General features: G+C 35.9%; 1 protein-coding gene across 1 annotated transcript in view; it reads right to left on the reverse strand.

The window, feature by feature from the left end:
* TAFA2 (TAFA chemokine like family member 2) overlaps positions 1–22,762 on the reverse strand; it is a 305,923-nt gene that overhangs the window by 125,240 nt on the left and 157,921 nt on the right. Inside the window, 2 exon segments of the mRNA XM_030468998.1 lie at positions 16,334–16,457; positions 17,517–17,669. Coding sequence (XP_030324858.1) covers positions 16,334–16,457; positions 17,517–17,669 — 277 coding nt within the window.

Consider the following 22,762-nt stretch of genomic DNA (forward strand, 5'->3'; position numbering starts at 1 on the left):
GATTCAGTGGAGGAGGAGCGTTGGAAGGAGATCTATTATAATATTGTCAGGACCATGTATGAGTGCAAATGCAGAAAGGGGCAAATTTTTAAGCCAGTGTTTCTTCCCTCCACAGATGGAACAGCAGAATGATGGACCTTCTCTAGCAGTACACTAGCAGTACATTTCCATCCACTTTTTGTCCTTATTTTATTTTTTTTCTACTGTATGTAAACAGACCGCAAAAAGATTTAATAAAATATGGTCAGCAATGTGATTCTTTGGCAAACCTTTCTGAATAAGAAATGAACTTGGAATGGAAAAAGAACTATATCAGTCCTATTTTTCCATGAAAGAGTTAACTTTGTTATCATAATGAAAGTCTAATCCAAGTACTACAGTGCAGAAACAGAAGGGCCCATACAACCAGAAACAAACATCTGCCAATGCATTTTTCCTGTTTATGCCCCATGTGAATGAGGTTGAGGTTGGAAATTAATCCTTTGAACAGATGGACGTTCACTATTTCCTGGAACTTCAAAATCTATACAGTATGTTTGCCATGCACTACCATTCATACATGGCTTATGAAGGCAAATGCCAGTTTGCATTGCCACTTCTGCATGTTTATTCACTGAAGCAGTTCAACTTGTCAGCTTGGAAGGTGCTTCTGAGAGTTGGATGTGGTGATCACAACCACATTTCCAACTGACAATTCCGTGATTCTGATCTAATATTACTACCTTGTACCACTGATATTCAAAATTACTTTGCAAATGTTAACAAAGGACAGGCTCACAATTTCCTCACAGCTTGAAAATCCTGTAATTTATTTTCTAAACTGGTGAAGCTGGGCAAAAAGAGCTCTTAAGGACATTTTTGCAATAGGGCACATATATGCATATAGGTGTGGACTTGTGTGTTTATGCTAGATAAATAAAGTTTCGGGGTGCATAAGGAGCCATTCCAAAATTCTAAGAAATATGCAGGTGATTCAAACATATTTCAAGGTTATGCTTGATAAAGAAATGCATCAGAGAATGGTGAGTTGGGAAACAGGCTGTTTTTATAATCCCACATATTGCTATTTGACTTGGGCTAATGACAAAAGACAAAATTTGAGTGATTTGTGAGCACTTCAGAAAACAGGTTTTTAGTGATAACTATATGTATTTACCTCCCACATGGATTACATTTATATATATATATATATATATAGTCTTCTTTTCAAGTCTTCATAGGTTTCATTTCTGTGTTCATTCATTCCTTCATAAAACTTTGGCTCTACCTAACTTTCAATATTTTTCCCTTCAAATTTTTCCCTTAACTTTATTTTAGGCACTACAATATGAAAAGTGTAAACACGTTCCCAAGCCTGTAATAGTGCCATTTAGTATTCTAGATCCTCAGGTCTGTCCTTTGGCAAACATCTCTAACTCATTTTATTAACTAAACAGAACATTTCCCAGTACACTTACATGGCTCAAAAGTTGCCAGTGTCTTTGATAACTATCAGACTCTTAAGTTTTTTTTAATTTTTCATATTTTTTTTGCACTTTGACTAATCAGAATTGTATTTGTGATCACTCTTGTGCTTAGGACCTTCCATTACAAAGACACAAACATGTTGAAAACTCATTTCAAGCAATGCCATTTGAAGTATAATTCTGCATTTCATGTTTTCCCACTACTCTTAATGATTTCAGCAGGAAATTTTTGCCTTTGAAAATTAATATCTAGACAATCTGTATTATAAAACAGTAATTAAAACTAAAAGGGTTTGAAGATCTTTCACATGTACATTGCACATTCTACTTGCTCCAAATAATTAGAAAGTTAGGACTAGAAAAAGAGGGACAGGAAGAACACTTTGGAGTATAGCATACATTCCTGAGAATGGCAGGGTTCTTCATCTCTAAACATGGTTTTAAGACTCAACAGACATCTACAATATTTTAGGAATATAGTGGCAAATAGCCCTTCCTCAAAGTATGGGCTGATGAGCTTTCAGCTACAAAGTGGCACCTAACTGAATGTCCCAAGACATGCTTCCTTCTTAAGTGATGTTCTCTTGTCCAGAGCACGTGTTGCCCTCCCATGATACTGGCTAACTTAAATTTAAAAATTGGCTCTACTTTTGAAAAGACAGAGAGGGAAGAAAGACATTTAAAGGACCTCAGAAGCATCTGACTGACACACTGAGGCTGCTCAGGGGTACACCTCACCCTCTCCAACCACCCTCCTGAACGTCAGCCCCAAAAAATCACGATTATGGGGCATCTGCAGCAAACTATGCAACTGTAATGAGAAGTAAGGTACAAATATTCCTGTAAATACTCTGTAAACCTGCATTTGTACACACCTGCTGTTCTGTGAGTAATAAACCAGGGCTGGAACACATTTTCTGGAGTGGTTTGACTCTTTATTCCTCAGCGAACGTTCTGGCCCTTCCTTAGAATCCGACCAAGACTAGGATTCATCACACCTAGTGCTCCAACGTGGAGCCAGAATATTTTGTGTGTGTGGAAAAATCAAAAATTATCATCAGGCACAGCAGAAACCTCCTTTCTCTACTTCTCCATTCGGACTTGAAGAGTTTTACACGTTTGCCTAAGAAACAAACACATGTCAAGAACTACACTGTTATGGAATCAGTTACAGAAAACAAAACTGGGTTAAATGGAATTTTCTTTAACTCACAAGGAAAAGTCCAAAATGACAGGAAAAAACATACTTCAGAATAACTTCTCTAAGGAAAAAAGCATTGTCTCACACCCCAAAGCAACAATAGTAACCCCAAAGGAAAAGCTTAAAAAATACTCAAATTACAACTCATAGGCTTGTCATATAAAAAAAAAAACAACCAACCAACCAACCAAAAAAAAACCAAAAACTCCAACAACAAAACCCAACACCACAATAGAAATTGATATATAACTCTCATTATTGCAAGTACAAAACAGTAATTGAAAATTTCTTTGAAAATAAGTCCATGGATAGACCTGTGGCACAGAAAAGATCCATGAAGTCAGAAATGAAAGATCTGAGTGTGTAAAATCAAAGCATTCTAATGGTAACTATATTTGCAGCTATTTCTACGGTTAGTAGGTTACAAGAAACACCAGAAAATAACAGATGACACATTTCAGAAGACAATATTCAATTGAGACATAGTTCTTAGAATAGATATTTGGCTTGCTGGTAATGATTGCTTCCAAAAAAGGTTGTACAGCACCTCAAAATACCACCTAAGTTTCTTTAAATTATTGCTTCCAGAAAGACTTTTATGTTCCTTTTTTTTTTTTTTCTTTAGGCCTTTTAACTTAAATGTCATGCTGCAGATCATAAGAAACATACATTACAGATTAAACACACATATGTTTATGTCATAAAATGATATATTTGATAAATTGTTGCTTAAAAAAAATTCTGCACATTTTGATACTACGAAACAAATTAATATGGCTCTGTATTCATATTTCCCTGAACTTGATAGTTTACAAAATAAATTTAATTGATACAACTTATTGGGACAATTATCATAGGATGTATTTAATGAACACATACGAGTTATGTCAAGGTTAAATCTCATTCATTAGTCTCTTGAATGTATTTCTTATTCTCTTCCAAAAGGTAATACCACCACAATGCACATGCCTAAACTTTCTCAATGTTTATGTAACTCAACAGAGAAATTAATTTATGATAGAATTGCTTTAACTTCACAAAATTTTTCATTTACAGACAGCATTTTTATCTTAATAGCAGATTCAAAAACGTAAACCTTATTTTACTTTTTGTAACAGATAATAACTGTAGCAATTCAGACAAGGATATTTCCTCTTGAGGTTTTTGTGGTGGTCACAACGCCATGGTCGGACTGCAGCATGGCAGCATAAACGACTGCAAGACAATTAATTGAATAAATGTAACTTTCTTCTCTTTTACACCTCTTATTTCATCTTAAGTCAGAGCTAAAAACAACATCCTTCCCCACTTACAGATGAGGAAACTGAAGTGTACTTAATTAAGAGTCATGATACCCTTCCAACTGCGAGAAAGTAAATGGAGGAGGAGGGATGGGAGCAGAGTCCCTCTCTCTTTGGCTTTAAATTACCTCAATTATCTCAAAAAAAGCCTACTATTGTTCCTGAATGGAAAGAAAAACCAGTATCAAGCATTTTCCTATGTTTAATGTTAAAAAAAAAATCAAAAACAAAGAAAACCCAAAAACAAACAAACAAAAAAACCAAACAAAAAACCCTAACCTTGTTTTAAAACTAGGTTGAGATTTTAAATCCCCTAATAGGTATAACAGATTTTCATCTTTTAATATCTTTTTCTAGAAATTGGGTAAGATTGAAGGTCAAATTATCCCCACAAAATATCAGGTAGTCTAAATTCATCACATCTCTTATCTTTTACTTCTTCAGATATTTATGATTTCTTTTTTTGGGGGGGGAGAAATTTTGAATGGAGAGTAAAAAGCCATTTGGACAAGATCAAAATAGAAATGTAATTTCCTTACCTGTAATTTTATCTTCTCTATGAGGTTACCTGCTGCTCTGTTAATGCAGTACTGATGTGTTTTCTGCCTTTGTCCCAAGCTTCAGGGATTCCAATGGTGATTTTTCCCCACTTTTTTACCAGCTTCCACTGCTGGCATTTTGAGGTAGTGCACTCACATTTGGCTCCAGGAATACTGCCATAGCTGAGGGAATATAAGACAACTAAAAAACAAGTTAGAAAACAGCAGAGCAATATCCAGGCAGGGGAAAAATTGTTTAAAAACAGTGAATCAACTTAATACCCTTCAATCATTTTCCTTTCTCTTTTTATCCATTTAGAATCTCCACATGAAGAAAAATCTTTCCATTCTTGCAGAAATTTTAGTCAAAGTAGTGGGTGCTGACAGAGTAGTGGGTAGCCTTTCAGAGAATACAAAATTACTATAAGGGAATCTAATTTTAACTTTCTCCATTATGAGTACCCATCACAGCATCACTCTAATGCAGATAAGAAAGAGGAGAAAGGTGGCAGATTTGGAGGAATTCAGAAAAAAAATAATACTCCATCTCAAGAGGGGGAAAAGAAGACTTCAGGCCTTTTCACCTCAAAGCTTCCATAGATGAACAACTAGAAGGATTTCTCATCGCCCAGGGAAAAATAAAGTCTGGTTCACTAAGAAGTTGTCAAGGTTATGGTTGTGGTCATCTTGATCATCAGAGAAAAAGAAGGAAAAACAGAACCTAGTACTGTCAATTTAGTAAGTAAATAAATCAAACCCAAATCAGAGAGCACGTCAACCATCCATGCCTGCAGTTGTGTAGGTGACAAAATTTCAGTGTCATTGTCTTGTGTTTTTTACATGTACTGGTCACAGGTTCTCATGGCATTGTTGGAAGAAGATAGCATAACACACTTGGATTCATTCCAGGAAAGTATGGCTTTGATGTTTTCCCTGTTATTTGTCCTAAACTCATGACAAGCTGATGTGCTTTATTAGCATAATTCCTGAATTGAATTAGAATTGTCTTCTTGCTTGAGTATATTGGAGATTTCCAGTTGAAAATTACAACCACTGTAGGTCCTGGGGATCGCCTTCATACTGTTTCCGAATTAACAGTATGCAGAAAAGACATATACTATCACAGGAAAAAATGAACTCTAAATATTTAACTTAAAACTTGGTTTGGCATTCATCTTCCTCAAAGAACTTGGCCAGCTGTCTTCATACCTGCATCTTTTCATTATCTCTGATGAGCACGTCACCCTAGACAGGGTAAGTATGAATGAATTGGAGCAATTAATCACAATTAGACACTGGTATTCTAAAATCTCAAGTAATGAAGGACAGACCAAAAGGCTCTGAAGAGGTTATTGTCTTCAAATTTCAAGAATGTAAGTACAAATGATGTGCTTTAAGATCAACACAGAGAAAAAGGACTCCAGTGAATTCTTCAATGACCCTCTAAAAAGAAACTGGTTTTGCAAGTAGTCATCTTCAAATTTGTCAAGTTGCATTTTGGGAGAAAGTGTCCTGTTTCTTTTTCATCCTTTGAAAATGTTGAATAATAATTATTAACAACTGGAATTCGAATGGTCCTTTGATGATAAATTTGCTCTACTTTTGTTGTCCAAGTTCACTTTTAAAACATTACAAGGAGGGAGGAAAGAGGGATCTTGGGATTCTGTAAGAACAACTACTCTGATTTTTCAGTGCATTTGCCTGAATTGGTAACAGCATAAGCAGAGGTAAAGTCGTTTGGTCTTCATTGGCAGGGACACGTTCCTGAGCCACAAAGCTTGATTTCAAGATGAAGGAACAAGCTGTTCTTGTTCTGGATGGCATCAGTAAAATATTTTCTGGCATTCTTGAACGCAAAGAGGAAAAGCTGTTTTGGACCTCATAAAACATGCAGCTCCAGTAAAATTCTCAAATATTCTGTTACTCCTAAATTTGCAGATATGTGTTGATTAGACACAATTTATGGTTTTCTTGAGACCATGCCCATCCTCAAAAACTGGAGACACAGTTGTGTTCACTTCTGGCTTTAAGGGTCTTGCCAATATAATTCTACCAGTCCAACCAAAAAATAAGTAGTGGGGCACCGGTTATTTTGTAGCTTCGCCCAGAGGCTTCATTTCCGATCTTTACAGCTTTTCTCACTTCTGATATGGAAGGGGATGAATCATCATCTCTTCTGCAAGATCTGAGAACCAATCATCTGTGTATGCTAAAAATGCAGTAGAAGAAAGGTAAAAGTTGATTTTATAGAAAATCTGAAGTCCTTTGGAGTCTTCATACATAGCAGTAGTCTTTCCTAAGATTATCCTGATGGAATAAGGAGTAAACTACAAGCTATTTCTTATGGAAATTAATTATAAATTGGTCCGCTTCTTTTTTTAATTTGGTCACAGACATCAATCTTCCACTTACTCTTGCACAAAATTCATTTTTCCTTCATTCTGAGGAGTTCTCAGATATGACAGCACTATCTTCATTATTCTTATGGAGAAATAAGAGTTACAACTGTGCTCACCTTGCTCTGCAAGGGAATAGTATCTACTTAATCTGATTTTAGCTGGTTTGAGAGTTGTTCACTCCTCCAGCAGTGACAGTGCATAATTCTCTGTATGACAGACCTTCTCCACTTGATGTTGATTCTTACCCATTTTTCTGCTTCTCTATTAGAAGGCAGAAAAGTGAATCGGGGTAGCACTTCTGAGGTGTGCTATAAGAAGTTCTAATAAGTAAGGAAATACTTCAGGAAAACTGTGGGATTTTGAAGAACTGAAAATAATACTTTTTGGACAGTTAGGGGCCACTTTTCCATTCCCTCATATCAGTCCTTCAACTAAGCAGCGATGCACAGTTTTTGAAGTCTGTGCCAAATCCCCATGGAAAGAGACAAGATCCTGCCTGCAGCTATTTAGGTAATAGGTGATGGGAGGTTTCAGAACACTCCAGTCCCTTTGAGCTGAAATGTATAATTTCTGACTTGCAGAAATGAGCCAAAGAAACCCTTACAGACTGCAAAGGAGGGTGAGACAAGGAGTTGTAGAGGATGTCAGCATGACTCACCCAATACTGGCCTTGGAGTATCGTCTTCCTGTAAGGTAACTTGTGAGGTAGTAGGAGCTGACAAAGATTTCCCAGGAAAAGTAGAAAGGACTGTTTGATATTCAAAGAGCCCTTCTTGCACAGCTCTGAAAGGGCAAAGAAACTGGCAGAAAGTGGAGCTGCAAATGAGAGTGGAGACACCTTTGATTTCAGAGTCAGGACTTTTTCACTTTGTGGAAAAGGGGAGAAACCCAGGAATTTACATACAGCCTTCAAAACCCATTTCTGTTTTCCATCATATAGGCAGAAAATCATTCTTCAGACATAAGGTCAATATCTCAAATATGCCAGCAAAGGACAAATTTTGGGGAAAAAAAAAAAAAAGCAAAAAACAAATCACAGGTTGAATCTCTTGGGACAAAGGCAGAAAACCTCTTGACTGGACTGACGGAGTGTAGGAATTCCTCGTGGAAGAAATTAATGCTTGCAAAAATCATTGATTAGTTAATTAGTGACATGCAACTGAGACCATTTGCATTTTTATTTAAATATTGCAGAAAGATTTCCTTTTTATTTCAGTGTAATTCTGTCAATTATCAGGTTCTACAGAAGCTAAAATGATGCTTTACAACAGATGCTAGCTGCAGCCATACCTTAGGAAAAACTATTCCCTCATAAAAATGTATAAATCACAATATAAATTACTAACGCTCTGAGAGTGTGATGAAGGGACTGTAAAAAATTTCATTTCTTATGAGTTGTACAGTGTGTCTACTCACAAAAAAATTAGTGTAACACTTCTGAATAGCTAAGGACAAGGCCCAATGTATTCACAAGAAGTTGCAGCAAGAGATTTGAAAAAATAAGGAAAAATTGCAAAACTTCTAGGTAAAAGCTGCTAATAAATATACTATCCTGGTTTTAGAAATCATTTTCTTTCAAGTAATAACAGGCTCCCTATTTTCAGAATGTACCTATGAATATTGCCTTTAACCCATTCTCCCTTTATATTCTTCACCTTCAATTTTTAATATTAGTAGCCATAGGACTCAAAGTCAGAAAAGAACAAAATTTGAGACTGAAAATGTCTTGAGAGATAAATGTTTGGATTATCTTCACCTGCCTAAAGATTTTACTGACCTTTCATTCTATGACTTTGCTTATAACATTTCACAATGTAACACTTTTTCCTTTAATCCTTCTCACCTTCTGTTCTATGAGTATTTTAAGGGCATTTGCTTTTGGGCAAGGGACTACGCCTTGCCTAGATTTATGTGACCTACAAATTAATATCAAGCTGTAGGCCTAGAACCATGTCACATGTAGATTTGCATCAGGAATCTTTTCATAGGGTAAAACTAGGCACTCCAACTTCACATTAAGGAAGTAAATTTGGTATATAACAGCTATTTTTAAGATAATCGGTAAACCGCATAGCCCTGAATCATAGAATCATAGAATTGGCTGGGTTGGAAGGGACCTCAGAGATCATCGAGTCCAACCCTTGAACCACCGTTGCGGTTGCTAGACTATGGCACTGAGTGCCACATCCAGTCTCTTTTTAAATATCTCCAGGGAAGGAGAATCCACTACTTCAGTGGGCAGTCCATTCCAATGCTTCAATATGAAGGATTCCTTGTAACATAGCATTAGTTGGAAATTATAACTATTTTCATCAAAATGTCCCTATAAATTAGTGTTAAGGTACCCTACAAAAACCACAGAGCTTCAATATAAAGAACTGTGATACTAGATCAATGTAATCATTACTGACTAATAAAAAAAAAAGTTAGCTTGACCCAGGTAATGTCATGCTGTTTCCATTACCAGGTCACTTGGTCCCTAAAATTTGCATGTATTTTTAAGAAAACATGTACATACAATTTACTGCCATTTCAATGACAGATTAGGTACAGTGGGTCTCTGAGTTAGCAATGAGAAATGTGCTGAGACAGCTGTAAACTTGTCCTAGTGACAGATTAGCCACAGGCATGGAAAGAGATACCATAGCAACAAAGAGACTGTCACAAGTGCAATCAGTCTTTTCCATGGGTAATATTTTGCTACAGTCTGTGCACTTACTTGCATTATAATCACACCCTTTTTATGAAACCTGAGGTATTTCTACTCACTGCATATATGTGTGTTATTCTTACAAATCTTCATCTCAAATTAAGGTAGGAAGTGAGGAGTCTATAGACAAAGGCTCTGAAGTGAGGCAGGGAGACAGAGGAGTTTTACGGTGGGGTGGTTTCTTAATTTATTCATACAGACCCTTAGATGTTAGGAAGAACACTTCCTGTCATTATTTAGTACTGACACGTGACAGATCTTTAATGTATCTTGTATTTCAAGTTTCACAGCAGTCAAAGAAACAGGCAAATTGTTTAATGTGATGGAAGTTAGTAGCAGCTTTATACTGCTGAAAAAAATGTGATGTGAGAAATATATTGCCATAGTAGTACTGACTGACCACAACTACCATAGGTCTGGCCTATCAGAAACATCCTAGAATAACCCAGACACAATGCTTATATGATTATTTTCTGCTTATTCTAATTAAGCGTCATTACTACTACTGGTTTTGAAAAGCTTAGAGGAGGAAGAGGAATAAAGACACATGGGAAGAGACGACCACAATGGCAATATTTTTTTCCAGCTTTGGCAGAAAAATGAAACTTGCTCCAATTTTTTTCCCTCTGCTGCTTAAAGCGCCCACGCATCTGTTGCTCTTGCGGAGCAGCACGATAAACAACTAACGTAGCTACATTGCTAGCACTGATGTCAGGCTCAGTCACAAGAAAAATGTCATTTTCTCCTCATATCCAGGGACACATTTTAGCTCTCTTTTATTATGTTGTCTTACTCTACCAGTGGTTATGACAGAAATGGTAGCAGCTGAATCACCGCTAATGCTTCCTCCTGGCACTGGGAATCTCAGAAGCAGCGGTGCACTACGTAAAGTATTTTTTAAAGTTACTTAACAGAGGTCCTTTCAATCCTTGTGCTGAAAGGGCAATGAACCACATGTTTTTTAAATTTAAACATAAATAAATACTCCCTTTTTAGTAGCTGTAATTAATTTAGAAAAAACATCCCAGCATGTGCAAGTGAGAACAAGGAGACAGGGTAAGAACGTGAGTAGTATTTATAGACAGCAAGAGAACTGCATTGATGCAGTGTAGGGAATGCACATACTGAACACCATTTGGCTTCATATGCAGCCAGTTGGTTTGTTTGGATAGTACATGTTCTTGTCTTCCAAGAATGTTATTCCATTTTTAGTTTCTTTTAAAGTCTGAGTGCCATGATGTAAAATTAGATTAAATGGAATATTACAAATATATGACTTCAGGCTTTCTCCAATATTGTTTTGCAATGTAGATAAACACTCTCAGTATGGATTTCTCTCTATCTTGGCAATATTTCTGTTCTTTTCATACTAGTTGGCTATCTCTGATATTGATTTGGAAAGCAGATTTGGATTTGGAATGTAGATAAATATACTCAATATGGATTTATTTTGGGTCTTGTAATATTTCTCTTTTATTTCTCTCTGTCCTTGTATTATTTATTTTATTTTTTATGGTACTCTTCTTTTAGTATTGGTTTGGCAAATGGTCATATAGTAATATATTAGATATTGATTTCTTTCTGTTCTGCAGCATGCTTTTCCCTACATATTAAAAATAATAGCAAATTTTCAGAATTACAATTGCAGTTCCTTCTGCCCCTAACAGATATGTGGGTGCTCAGCTATTCCACAATTTGGATGCTCATTTCCAAAAGATGGCCCCTTATGACCTGTCTGAAAATGCTATTTTCACTCATTTATAGGAAAATGTTGCTCACTGTCACCTTCTAGAGATTTTCAGAGGTTAATAATCAATACCTGCTATTCATTACATCTGGTCTTTTTGTTTATTTACAGTATTTATATTAGTATTAGGATTATATCAGCAAGTCAATTCTAAAAGGTCATGCACTGGTTGCCAGTTTTTGTTGAATATTAGATATTAGACACGTTGTTCATCATAGTATGATGCAGCAATTTAATTCAGAGCTGTGTATCTTCAGATCATGAACATTTTTGCAACTACTCTTACATTATATTGCACCAAAGCTTCTCAAACTCTCTCCAAACCTGAAAAGACAGCCTAGAGCTTGGGCTAGTCATCTCACCCTAGAGAGCCTAACCCAAGCAAAGTCAAATAAACTCCACTCCATGAATTTTTACCAGAACTTAGTTTCCAGTCCACGCATTTTTATCAGAACTTAATACTAAGCATTTAGCTGTGCCTCATACCACAAGCAGTTCTCTCAAATCAAACTAAAAGATTAAGAATGAGGCACAACAGTTCAAAAGTGAGCCAGGAGAATTTTAGATTGGCTATTAGGAAGCATTTACTTACTGAGAGGGTGGTCAAACCCTGGAAAAGGCTTCCTAGAGAGGTGGTTGATGCTCCAAGCCTGTCATTGATTAGGAGACATTTGGACAACACCCTTAGTAACATGCTTTAACTTGAATTGATCAGGCAGTTGAACTAGGTGACAGCTGTAGGACCCTTTCAACTGTAGATAATTCATCTGATTTATCTTAGGACAAACTGAAACAGTTGCTCTGCTCTGCTCTGCTCTGCTCTGCTCTGCTCTGCCCTGCCCTACTCTGCTCTACTCTACTCTACTCTACTCTACTCTACTCTACTCTACTCTACTCTACTCCACCACTCCACTCTATTCTATTTCACAAGAAATATATCCATGAATATTTCTCTATATAATAAAATACCAGCTCAAGAACACTTCACCACTTCCAAGCACGCTCCAAACTAGTCCCAGGGTGGATGCCCAGAATGACAGCAGGCATTGCAGCATGCACTTTCATACAGGCTATATGCAAAGACTGGTAATCTTACTTAAAGTCAGCCTCTATTCTAAAGATAATGGGCAAGGTATTGTTCTTAAAAATACAAATACAGATTAGCATCTGGCTCTGTTCTTGAAAAACCCCTATCAAGATGTCCGGTGTGGAATAAACTCCATAACGGAGAGAAATATAAAATTGTTTCTCCTCAGCTCTAATCTGACTGCAAAATGTTGTTTCTTTAAAGGGCTCCTTTGTTTACGAGAAACACATAACAATTTTTTTAATGTCCGTGTCAGTTTTTATACATAATCCTGCTACATACTGTAGTTTTCAACTGATGAGAAAATTCTTTTGTATTAAGCAGACATTTTATTCATTTTGTGTAAAGAAAAGGAAACACAACTAAGAGTGGGTTTTGAATAAAGATAATGATATATTAGAAAAAGCTGTAAGAAGAAGAAAAATGAATAGAAAAGAATAAGAAAAATGTCTTTGGAACTTCCCCTTTGTGTGTATTTATCAAAACACTGAGGTTAACCATACAGAAAGAAATTCAATCACTTCCTCTCGCAACCATTTCTAGTCTGGAGGCAAATGCTACAATGTGCCTGGTAAATCTCAGCTATGCACATAATCATTTCATAATGCTCCTGAATATCATCTTTTGTTGTGGCATAATTCTCAGGAACATAAACACCCATTTATTTACATGAAGTAAAAAAAAAAAATTACTGTTTTAGCTAAACTGTCATTGCTTCTTCTCCTCTTTCCTCTTGCAATATACCTAGACCTAAAACAGTCAGATCTAAATCAGCACAAGTTAATTCAGTACTCAGATTATTCCTATACATTTTCCTCCTTGCACTTATTCCTTTTCCATGGTTAGCTCCTTGTATCTGCCCTCTTACACTAATATGCAGGCAAGTTAGGGAAAACAGTTTAATCTTTCCAAAATACACGGTTTTGCATTCTCAAGGTAAACAATCTCAACCTGAGTTTTCTTAACATTTGAATTCTGAGTACCATAACATTCATGCAGCTTCTAATTCATTATTCATTACCTTATTAGTTTCCCATAACTGAACAAAACACAAAGCCTAAAGTAGATCACATTTTTAAAAATCAGTTAGTTTTCTTTCATTGTTCAGTTGTCCTTTTTGCTTAGTGACTGATACCATAAGTATTAAGAAGCTGGTATTATCATTTTTCACAACAGTGTGATTGAATATGCTAACACAGGTGGACAAAAAAATATCTCCTTCCTCCACTGGTTTTGTCTCTAAACTTAACAATTATCTCTAAATCTTAACTATTAACAGCCCAAAATGTGGAAACATAGGTGCTGCTTTTGAATCTGGTATCCTGTACGAGAGAAATAGTAATTCAGCGGTTAGCTGGATTACTGCTACTGCACATGAAGGAGGCAAACTCACAGAAATCGTTTGGAGGTGAATATAGACTTTCTTAGGCCTTTCAGGAAAGTCTTCACAAGGCTTTTCTGCAGTACACTTAAATCACACAAGCTGTTCTGTTCCCTTTGTTTCTTCATGCTTTTACACTATACATGATAATCACACATGGGTTATTTCATTTGACAATCAGAAACTTACTGTTCGTGACTTCTTAATACTGAATCTGTGTAAAGTTCCTTTTATTTTTCTCATAAAAGGGGTTTAGAAACCACAAAGCACTTTAGAAATTCCCTTTTTATTTATAAACTTTAGGGAGCAGAAAGAGGAGCTAAAAAATATCGTAGTCACTATGTATTAGGTGGAAGTACTTGAAAAGTACTTACTTTTTGATAATAAACTACTCTCAACATAAAGACTCACTCCCATTTCCAGTAGCAATGAAAATTTTTCTGGGAATCAGAATGATGTATTTTAAAACTTCAGCCCCCTGCATCTGGGAAGACAGAGACCTTCATTCCTCTGACACTTGGTTTCAATGACTTCTACCATCTTTAGGTCAGAAATTTGAACTTGTTTGCTACTTGTCTCAAACCAGCCCTGCAGCTGTGTGGGAAATGAAGAGGGCAACATACAATATCTGGAAAAACTAGAAAGCAGCACAAGTAGTAACAGATTTAAGGGAATTAGTATTTTCTTTTTAGTGGTGGCAGGTTTGCAAGCAGGTTATGGTAGGCATTGAACTGAATCAGTACAATGTTATGTTATGATGGCAACTAGAGAAAAGGACTGGATTTTTCATACTATCACTTCTTAAAAGGAATCAAACAAGTCCTAAGGATTGCCACCATCCATAGAGGATAAGAAAAGTCTAACTACTGCAAATAGCCAAACCTACAAGTATGTAACAGAGGCATAAACCCTTAAGGACAAGAGCCTTGGGCTTCTGTAGATTTCTAAAAGTGAAAAGAACTTCATAACCTTGACCAGCACAGAAAAACCTAACTTCTGAAAAACATACGGAAGAAGCCCTCCCAAGGTGATTCTAATTGATCTCTCCCACTTTTGTGGACTCTTTTTCAGAGAAATGTAACCCAGGTCCACATTTTTACTCTCTGCTTGTTAAACACACAAAACAAATATAAAATGGCAGGCATTCTTGAACACTGAAGTGCCATGTAGTAGTAGCCAGGTCAAATTTCAAAACATAAGCATACATAATTATTTTTCTGTTTATATTATTATTCTTAAATGCTACTGAGCTCTTTTTTTGTTATATTGCATATGCACACACATTTTACATGCATTTTATCAGGTTTGTATTGGCATGTACAAAGTTAAGTGTGGGCAGCATTCAAGCAAGCTTAGCTTCAAAAGAAACACATTTGAAAGAGGATTCAGGACTGGAATTGTATATCAAACATTTAGGACATATCCTTCCTTCAAAGAATATAAAAATGTTTTAAAGACTTATACATACAGAAGCTGAGATATGTAGAGCTCACTGTGAAACACAAGGAATATAATTCAGTCAGTGTGCATCACATTTCACTACAACCAAGGTGTACCAGAAATTTAGAGTCTATGCAAGGAAGACTTCAACCAAATGACACTGACACTCAAACACCTGCATAGATTAAACGCCACCCTAGCAAATTATGGCCTGACACTACAAACAATCACCAAATACTTACAAGAAAAAGTCATAAGTATGTGTGGAGGGGTGGATGTGTTTATGCTCACAGATGCATACGTGTCTTCAGAGTGCATTTGCATGTTTTATGTTAATGAAGAGCTGTGTTGACCCCACAGAAATACAGATCTGTAGTTGAGAGTGCTTAATGCTTATCTGAATAATTTGTTATTCTTCTGTTTCTCTTAGCCACTAAAAAGCACCTCTACTTTGCTCTCATGTTTGTATGAAGAATGTTAGATGTATTTCTATTAATGTCACTTTGAACCAATAATATAAAAAATGTCAAATGGAAAACAGAAACTCACGGAAACTTTGTCAAAATTTTTTTAGTAAATATCAGTTGTACAAGAGAGAAAGAACCAGAAGATCATTCTGTAACAATACATCAAATGCTTACCATAATCAGCAGTTTCTATGTAGAAAAACAATAATTCGATGTTACTGATAAAAAGGCACTTGATTGCCATCCTGTGAATGAAGATCTTAAGAGTGTGTATGGACTTTGTATAACTGGTTTCAGAGAGAAATACATTTCATATTATAATACATTTGTTCATAACTGGTAGCTGAAAAAGAAGTCACCTCTACTATCTCTGCTGCTTACCTGAGAAGGTCTGGCACGCTCTTACCATGATCAAGCAATTGCAAAGTATGTCGAGAAAAGCTTGCAAGACCAGGGAGTCCAGTCCCAGTATGACTCTCTTCCCATACTTCTTTAGTGTTCTCAACTCATGTCTTCTTTGTGCACCCAATTCCTTGTGCACTTTTTTATTTTTTTTAATCTGTTGGTAACATGTCACGTTGGTATCATACCTACCCTGGTTGTTTTCACTTTATTCCCAGAGGAACAGCTCCATCCCTTACGATCTGGAAGAACTTTACATTCCTCCCCTTCAAGACATGGTTGCATGTGGCACCACCATTTCTGTTCCACTATTGAAGCTACACGAGAAGGAAACAAACACAACATTTTCATGTTGTTGAAATGGACACTTTAATATGTCATTATGTTGCATTTTTTAAATTTTATTTTCCAGGAAAATATTAACAATATATTGACTGTCAGCTAGTCTTTAACTTTAAGCCAGCTCAGAACCTTCATAAGAAGTTAGGTCTTGATTTGCACAAGGTGCTTTGGGATTCAAAGTTACTCTTAATTGATTTTGCTTTTCTAATTTGCTGCAGTGCAGGAACTAGTTTCACAGAGTTTCTTTCTAACCCTCATTTTTCCTTGCTTAGCTAAATTTCAAAGTTTTAGGTAGATTCTCTTCTTTTGAGTTAATACATTTGCCTGATCTACTATATAGTCTAGCATAGTCTGGTTGAATTTATTCCTCAATGATGACATATTTACAGCTTCTTTGATGGCTAATAACATATCAATAGTTAAGAAATCACGTAAAGGATGAATCTATCCTGCTGTTCTTTCAGAGACGTAGATGTGAAAAATCAGCTAGTATTTTCCCAAATAAAACAAATGACCCTGTACCAGATTTGTTAAGTAAAGCATTACTGATGCATTGTAAGTAGGAAAAATAGTGTTGATCTAAAAAGACTGAAAAACAGCCAGAACTATATTCTGTCCGTTTGTGGCTTGTTTGTTCAAGCAATTTATAAACAAATTTATAGATAAAATGTAAGAATGCAGCACATGAAAATTATATACTCATGTAGATTTTGCATACACACTTTTAATTAAATTTCATACAGCTCCAAGGGCACTCTGCTAGATGATATTTAGCTTTTCAAGAGTTCTCTTTCACTGACATCTAATAATTTTGCTTGGCATTTCCATGGAGTCATAGCAAATAATTTTTACATTTTTCCCATCTCCCATTCACCTTGAGCAGACCCTTCAAAATGCAGAAGCTTTCCTACTCTTCTTTTAAATAGTTAACTGGATCTGGCTAAATAGTTAACAGAGTGGTTCTCATTGATGACGTTAAGTCAGCAAAACCCCCTTGGAACATGCAATGGAGGGAAACAACAGAGTAGTCGCACCATCAACACAAGAAGGAGCTGCCCGGGTGGTACCCGCTACCTGCCCAGGGAAGCAGGAGCACTTCACTGTCTGTGATCGTTCTTCTATCTTGTTCTTATTACAACATCTGTGCAGTGCCACCACTTCACAGGTCCCAGTTTTAACATGGTGAGCTGTAAAAATAAGAAGATGAGCAATGTGATAACATTGTGAGGTAGCAACATACTGTTTGGGTCGTCTTTTAAATTAGAAATTCATTAAACTTGGCTCTTTAAGACATTCTGCCATGCGTGAAACTATGGAATTACTATGGTAAAGTTCATTTCTTTTCCAAATGTAGTGTAACCGTCTCAGGCTGAAAATGCTGGCTAAAGAAGAACAAATGAAGACTGCTGAGTATGGGACTGTTCCAGTGAAGTGGGAACCCAAAATATTATAAAACTAACCTAGAAACTATAATAATTTTTGGACTCCCATGAGCAGTTCTGTGCATCTCTACCAAGTAGTTTTTGTTTTGGTTTGGTTTGGTTAGTTTTGGTTTGGTTTTCCCTAGACGGTTCAGCTACCTTTCCTATTTCTAATGGCAAATAACAAGAGCTTTTCCCTAGAAGGCCCTAGTAATAGATTTTCAAGAGCTCAGCACTGATCTCTTAATCCACTTGTAGTTATTGCACACTATCCATTCTCAAAAAGGCCTGAGGAAGGAAAACAAATTCAGTGTAGGTTATGGACCGCAGAAATGAGCCTAGAGCCAAAAGCCACAGGCGGCAATTTAACTGGATCTTCATCAACAAAACATAAGCTACTGAACATTTCATTCAGGCAAATGTGTATTTTTCAGTAGAATGAAGTCCACTGAACAGCCTGTGATCTTTGTCATCTCTCATTGCATCATACTGTGTCAGGTTAGATCATGCTCTATCACATTATGCTGTACTACATCTGAAACGATGCAAGACAGTGCAAACAATTAACCCGTGGTCCATCATATTGTGATACACTGAAATACTATATATAAACCAGAAACCTAAGAGAGAAAAAATCTTTTATATAAAAATGCCTTTCTTTGTTTTTAACTACTTATTATTTTAATGCAATAGAAGAAAATGAAAGCAGCTCATATTACCTATCTGAATTTTATAGTCTCTGATATTTTCATACTTTTTATGGTAAGTAAATACTTTTGCATATACGAGCACACAGTGTGCTCTAAAAATTTCTTTGAATTATTTTCCATACAATTCACATACAATTAATTTCCATACAGTTTCACTGGTATATATGCCAATTGAAAGAAATACATTATTTTTTCTCATTATAACTGCTATGACTTTTTCATTTGTGAATATAATAAAAAAACATCCTAGGTTATATTTCAGATGTACAACATATCATAGAACACATGCTGCTTCTGTAAGCTCACATTAATTAGACATTTTATACCCACACATGCTAACACAAATTCCCTAATTTACATTTTATGAAAGGTACATAAAAAACCAAACACCAAATCTAAACAAGAAAGTAAGTTTGGTTGTACGGTGTGAACTTTACTGAATTTTTCACTATATTAGTTTTCAGTTCTTATCTATATTCTGTGTACCACTTATTCTGAAATTTTGTCTTGTCTATGTCTTATTAAATAGCTTGACACAGCTCTACCAAATCTACAGAAACACTATAATATACTTGGTAAGAGAAGATAAATATTATTTGCACCAATAGCCATCTAGAGTAGAAGCCAATTCAAAGAGTTGTTGTAAAATTATGTGAGGGAAATGTTCACATTGAAATAAAACTTTTGCAAGACTTGGTGTGTAGTAATTAGGGAGAGAAAATCAGGCATTTTAAGACTTCTGTGGGAAAGAGTGTAATTAAATGAAATGGTCACTTAAATTCATGTACGGTACAGAAAAGCATTTCAAAGGATGAAAAGATAGGTGAGAAATGAGAGAGAATAAAAAAGAATCACATACTACTGAGAGTAATTGGGAATCTTTAATATAGCTGCTTTGACATTTTCTAAGTATAAAATCAAAACAATCTGGAGAAGAACACAAAGATATTTCAAACATTGAAAATCTAGGCCAACCATCCTCTAGTTTCTATTTACCACCTTGAGTATGCAACGAATATTCCTTGAGACAAAATGTAGGGATTTCAGCTCTTTATGCTATCAAATAATTAAGTTCCAGTGCAGTAACATTGTGCACATTCATGTGAAATGAAAGCCTCTATACAGTAGATAAAGCATTTCCCACAACATAATAGAAATTAACCTCATTAAGCTACTGAACTATTCCATAAAAGGAGAGTAGTTTAGGAGTTTCACATTTTAGTGTTATTTCTTTCCTCCCAGCACAGATTTCAAAGTATGCTGCTTGCTTTGCAGAAAATGTTTGAGGAACTGAATGTCATTTCTAGAATCCTACATAAATTCATTATTCAAAACCACTGCAAACACTCAATCCTGCATTCTCTGCTAATGCAAGTAATCCTTCCGGAAATCAGCGTGAAGAAGGACTGAAGAAATAGAGATATCTTTGTGTTCAGACTGTGAAGTTTTCCTGATGATTATGCATAACATAATATATATATATATATATTCCAGAAGATGTAACACTATATTATAAGAATGTAACTTGGGAAACAGACATTACCATATCTCACCCATAAATGGTATATGTAACATGCCACTGCCTATAATTAATCTGCTGCTTCTATAGCATTTTTCATGTAGTGAAATAAAAAATAGCTACCTCTTAAATTACTGTGCTATTGGTACATGAAAAACTTACATGTTCACAATCATGCACCTGGAAAAAATAAAGCTAAGTAATTATTATTCCTCATTTTACATATGATTGAATGAGCTTTAAGTGTATGTTTAAACAGCAAAGACCTTTAAACATTTATAACTATTACCCGTCCTTGTTCCTTCATGAAAACTTAAAATTTCTGTCCTTCAGGTGAATGAAATATCAGTCCTATTTGCACAGTGCATCTCACAATAAACCCTTACTCCTTTACTTCTGTGGGAAGTTTGCTCCAGGCAAGAGGGCAAGTTATTGTTGAAGATTATTATTTTGCAACTCACAAATATGAACATAAGGTATTTAGTGCAGTTTTATAGACAAACCTAGCATTAAATCAAGGAAAGTCTTCTGAATTTCATTGTTCATTATGATCATCATTTCCAAATCCATCCCTGAAATATTCTTGCCCAAATCTGACACTTAGCTGATTATCCATTTGAATCTTTTATTTCCTCAAAGTTGCTCAGTTCATGCATTAACAGAAACACTGGCCTTTAACAAAAAGGAAGAAAGCATGTTGCCATGGACTAGATGAAATAAAATCACAGGCTGTGTCCTCAGGTTCACCATCATTGTCATTGCCACAGTACAAAGAGTGAAGGAAAAAAAAAAATCTCTATTATATGCTCTCTGCAAAGATACCACTGCAAAAGGGTGATGCATCTAAACCCATCTAATGACTAACAGCAACAGGAAGAAAAAGATCTATTGTTCCTGTTGCCACACTCTTTCTTCCCTTGCTTCCATGAACGCTGTCATTTGATGGAGACAACAGGAAATCAGGGATTTAGACTGAGAGGAAAATATCCCCTTTTCTGTAGGGTTAGTCCCCTATAGAACTGTAGTTCCCAACAGAACAACCTACAACTTGGTGCAGAGACTAGTGAGAGGCAGTTTCAGCCAAAGGAAAGCAGCAGGAGCAGTCATGGGTACATGATTACCTCTTTCTGCAGAAACCAGCTCCTGTATTGGCTCACAGGCACTGCAGCTCCTCTGTACTCTTACATCAAATGAATGTATCTTACTTTATTCCATTTCAGGGAATTCCTCTGAGGTGAGAGAGACTATGGAAAGTGTACAAAGCTTTGCTTGCCTGCATCTGTGGGTTTTTTAAACCTCTTCACAACAACAAAGCTTTAGTTGAAACAGGAAGCAACAGATCAGCAATAAGGAGAGAAATGGAAATTACTTTTAACCATGAACTTCAATCCAAATCACATATAATATTATACAAACTTTGGTCTTTTTGTCATCTTGGGTATACTCAGGAAGATGTCCCATATGAAATACTACAGTGACCCAGTCTTTCAAAGTAGGCACGTAAGTAGGCTTTATTCATGTAAACCATATTCACATGAGTAATTGCATTAAGGACTATAATGGGACAACATTTTTTTAAAATAACCATCTGCAAGGAAAAACAAACAATATTTCAGCAGATTATCAACCTGCTTCGTCTTTTCCCTGAGGGATTAATCACTATTCTATATCCCAATATTCAAACAAGTGTGTGCATGGTGGGGAGGGGGTAGTGGGTAGTGATACCAGAAAAATAAACAAAATTAGTGGTTGCAATGTACCATTTTCCAGATCAGACTCTAGATCACTGTCCTTTTCTTATGTGACCAGGAAAAAATGTGTTTTCTTGCTCACGGTCTATTTGCTTTGTTCATACTGATTGACATGGAAAACAAATGTAGGTTATCTTTCTGCTGCACTTCAGCAATTTCAATATGTCATATCAGTCTCAGTGCCAATTTAGATATGAAGGATACAAAAAAACTTGCAAAATCTCACACACACAAAAATGCATGTGCTCAAACAGAGTATTGTTGCATTTTTTCAATAGCCTAATAAGTGTTAGAAGCCACCACATCTTAAGCAATCAAAATTGTTTGCAATCACAGCTAAGCTAGGATTTCCACCTACGCTTCTTCTGTTTAAACATCAAAGATACTTGAAAAGAAACACGCTGTCCAATCCCTTCATTCAATTAATTTCAGTATTTTTCACTATTTTCTGTCATATCCATCTAACATCTGGTAAAGAAAAAAAAAAGAATTTGATTTGTTCATATTCCATCAATAGTGGTGGGGGTACTGCTGCTGTTGTGTGATCTCATAACAAAGGCAAAATCTTTGATTTGACAAGTCAGTATAACTGGGAAAAAAGCAGTCAAGTATTGGGAACACAAGATTCAGTTTCCTTGTGTGAACACAAAACAAAGAACTCCCTCAGTTCAGCTTTATGGGAGAACTGGCAGCACAGACATCTGGAAAAGCAGAGACATCCCTCATACCACCACAATCATGTTACCTTCCCATAGAAGCACTGGTAGGTACATATTGACCCTACTGATCACCCTTAAACATCAGATTTAAAACCCTATGGAATCAATTGTTTTGGTCTGACTGGTAGTTTTGGATGAGAATTTTAATGACAGAGTTAAA

The sequence above is a fragment of the Calypte anna genome, chromosome 1 (assembly GCF_003957555.1).
Source record: "Calypte anna isolate BGI_N300 chromosome 1, bCalAnn1_v1.p, whole genome shotgun sequence".
NCBI lineage: Eukaryota > Metazoa > Chordata > Aves > Apodiformes > Trochilidae > Calypte > Calypte anna.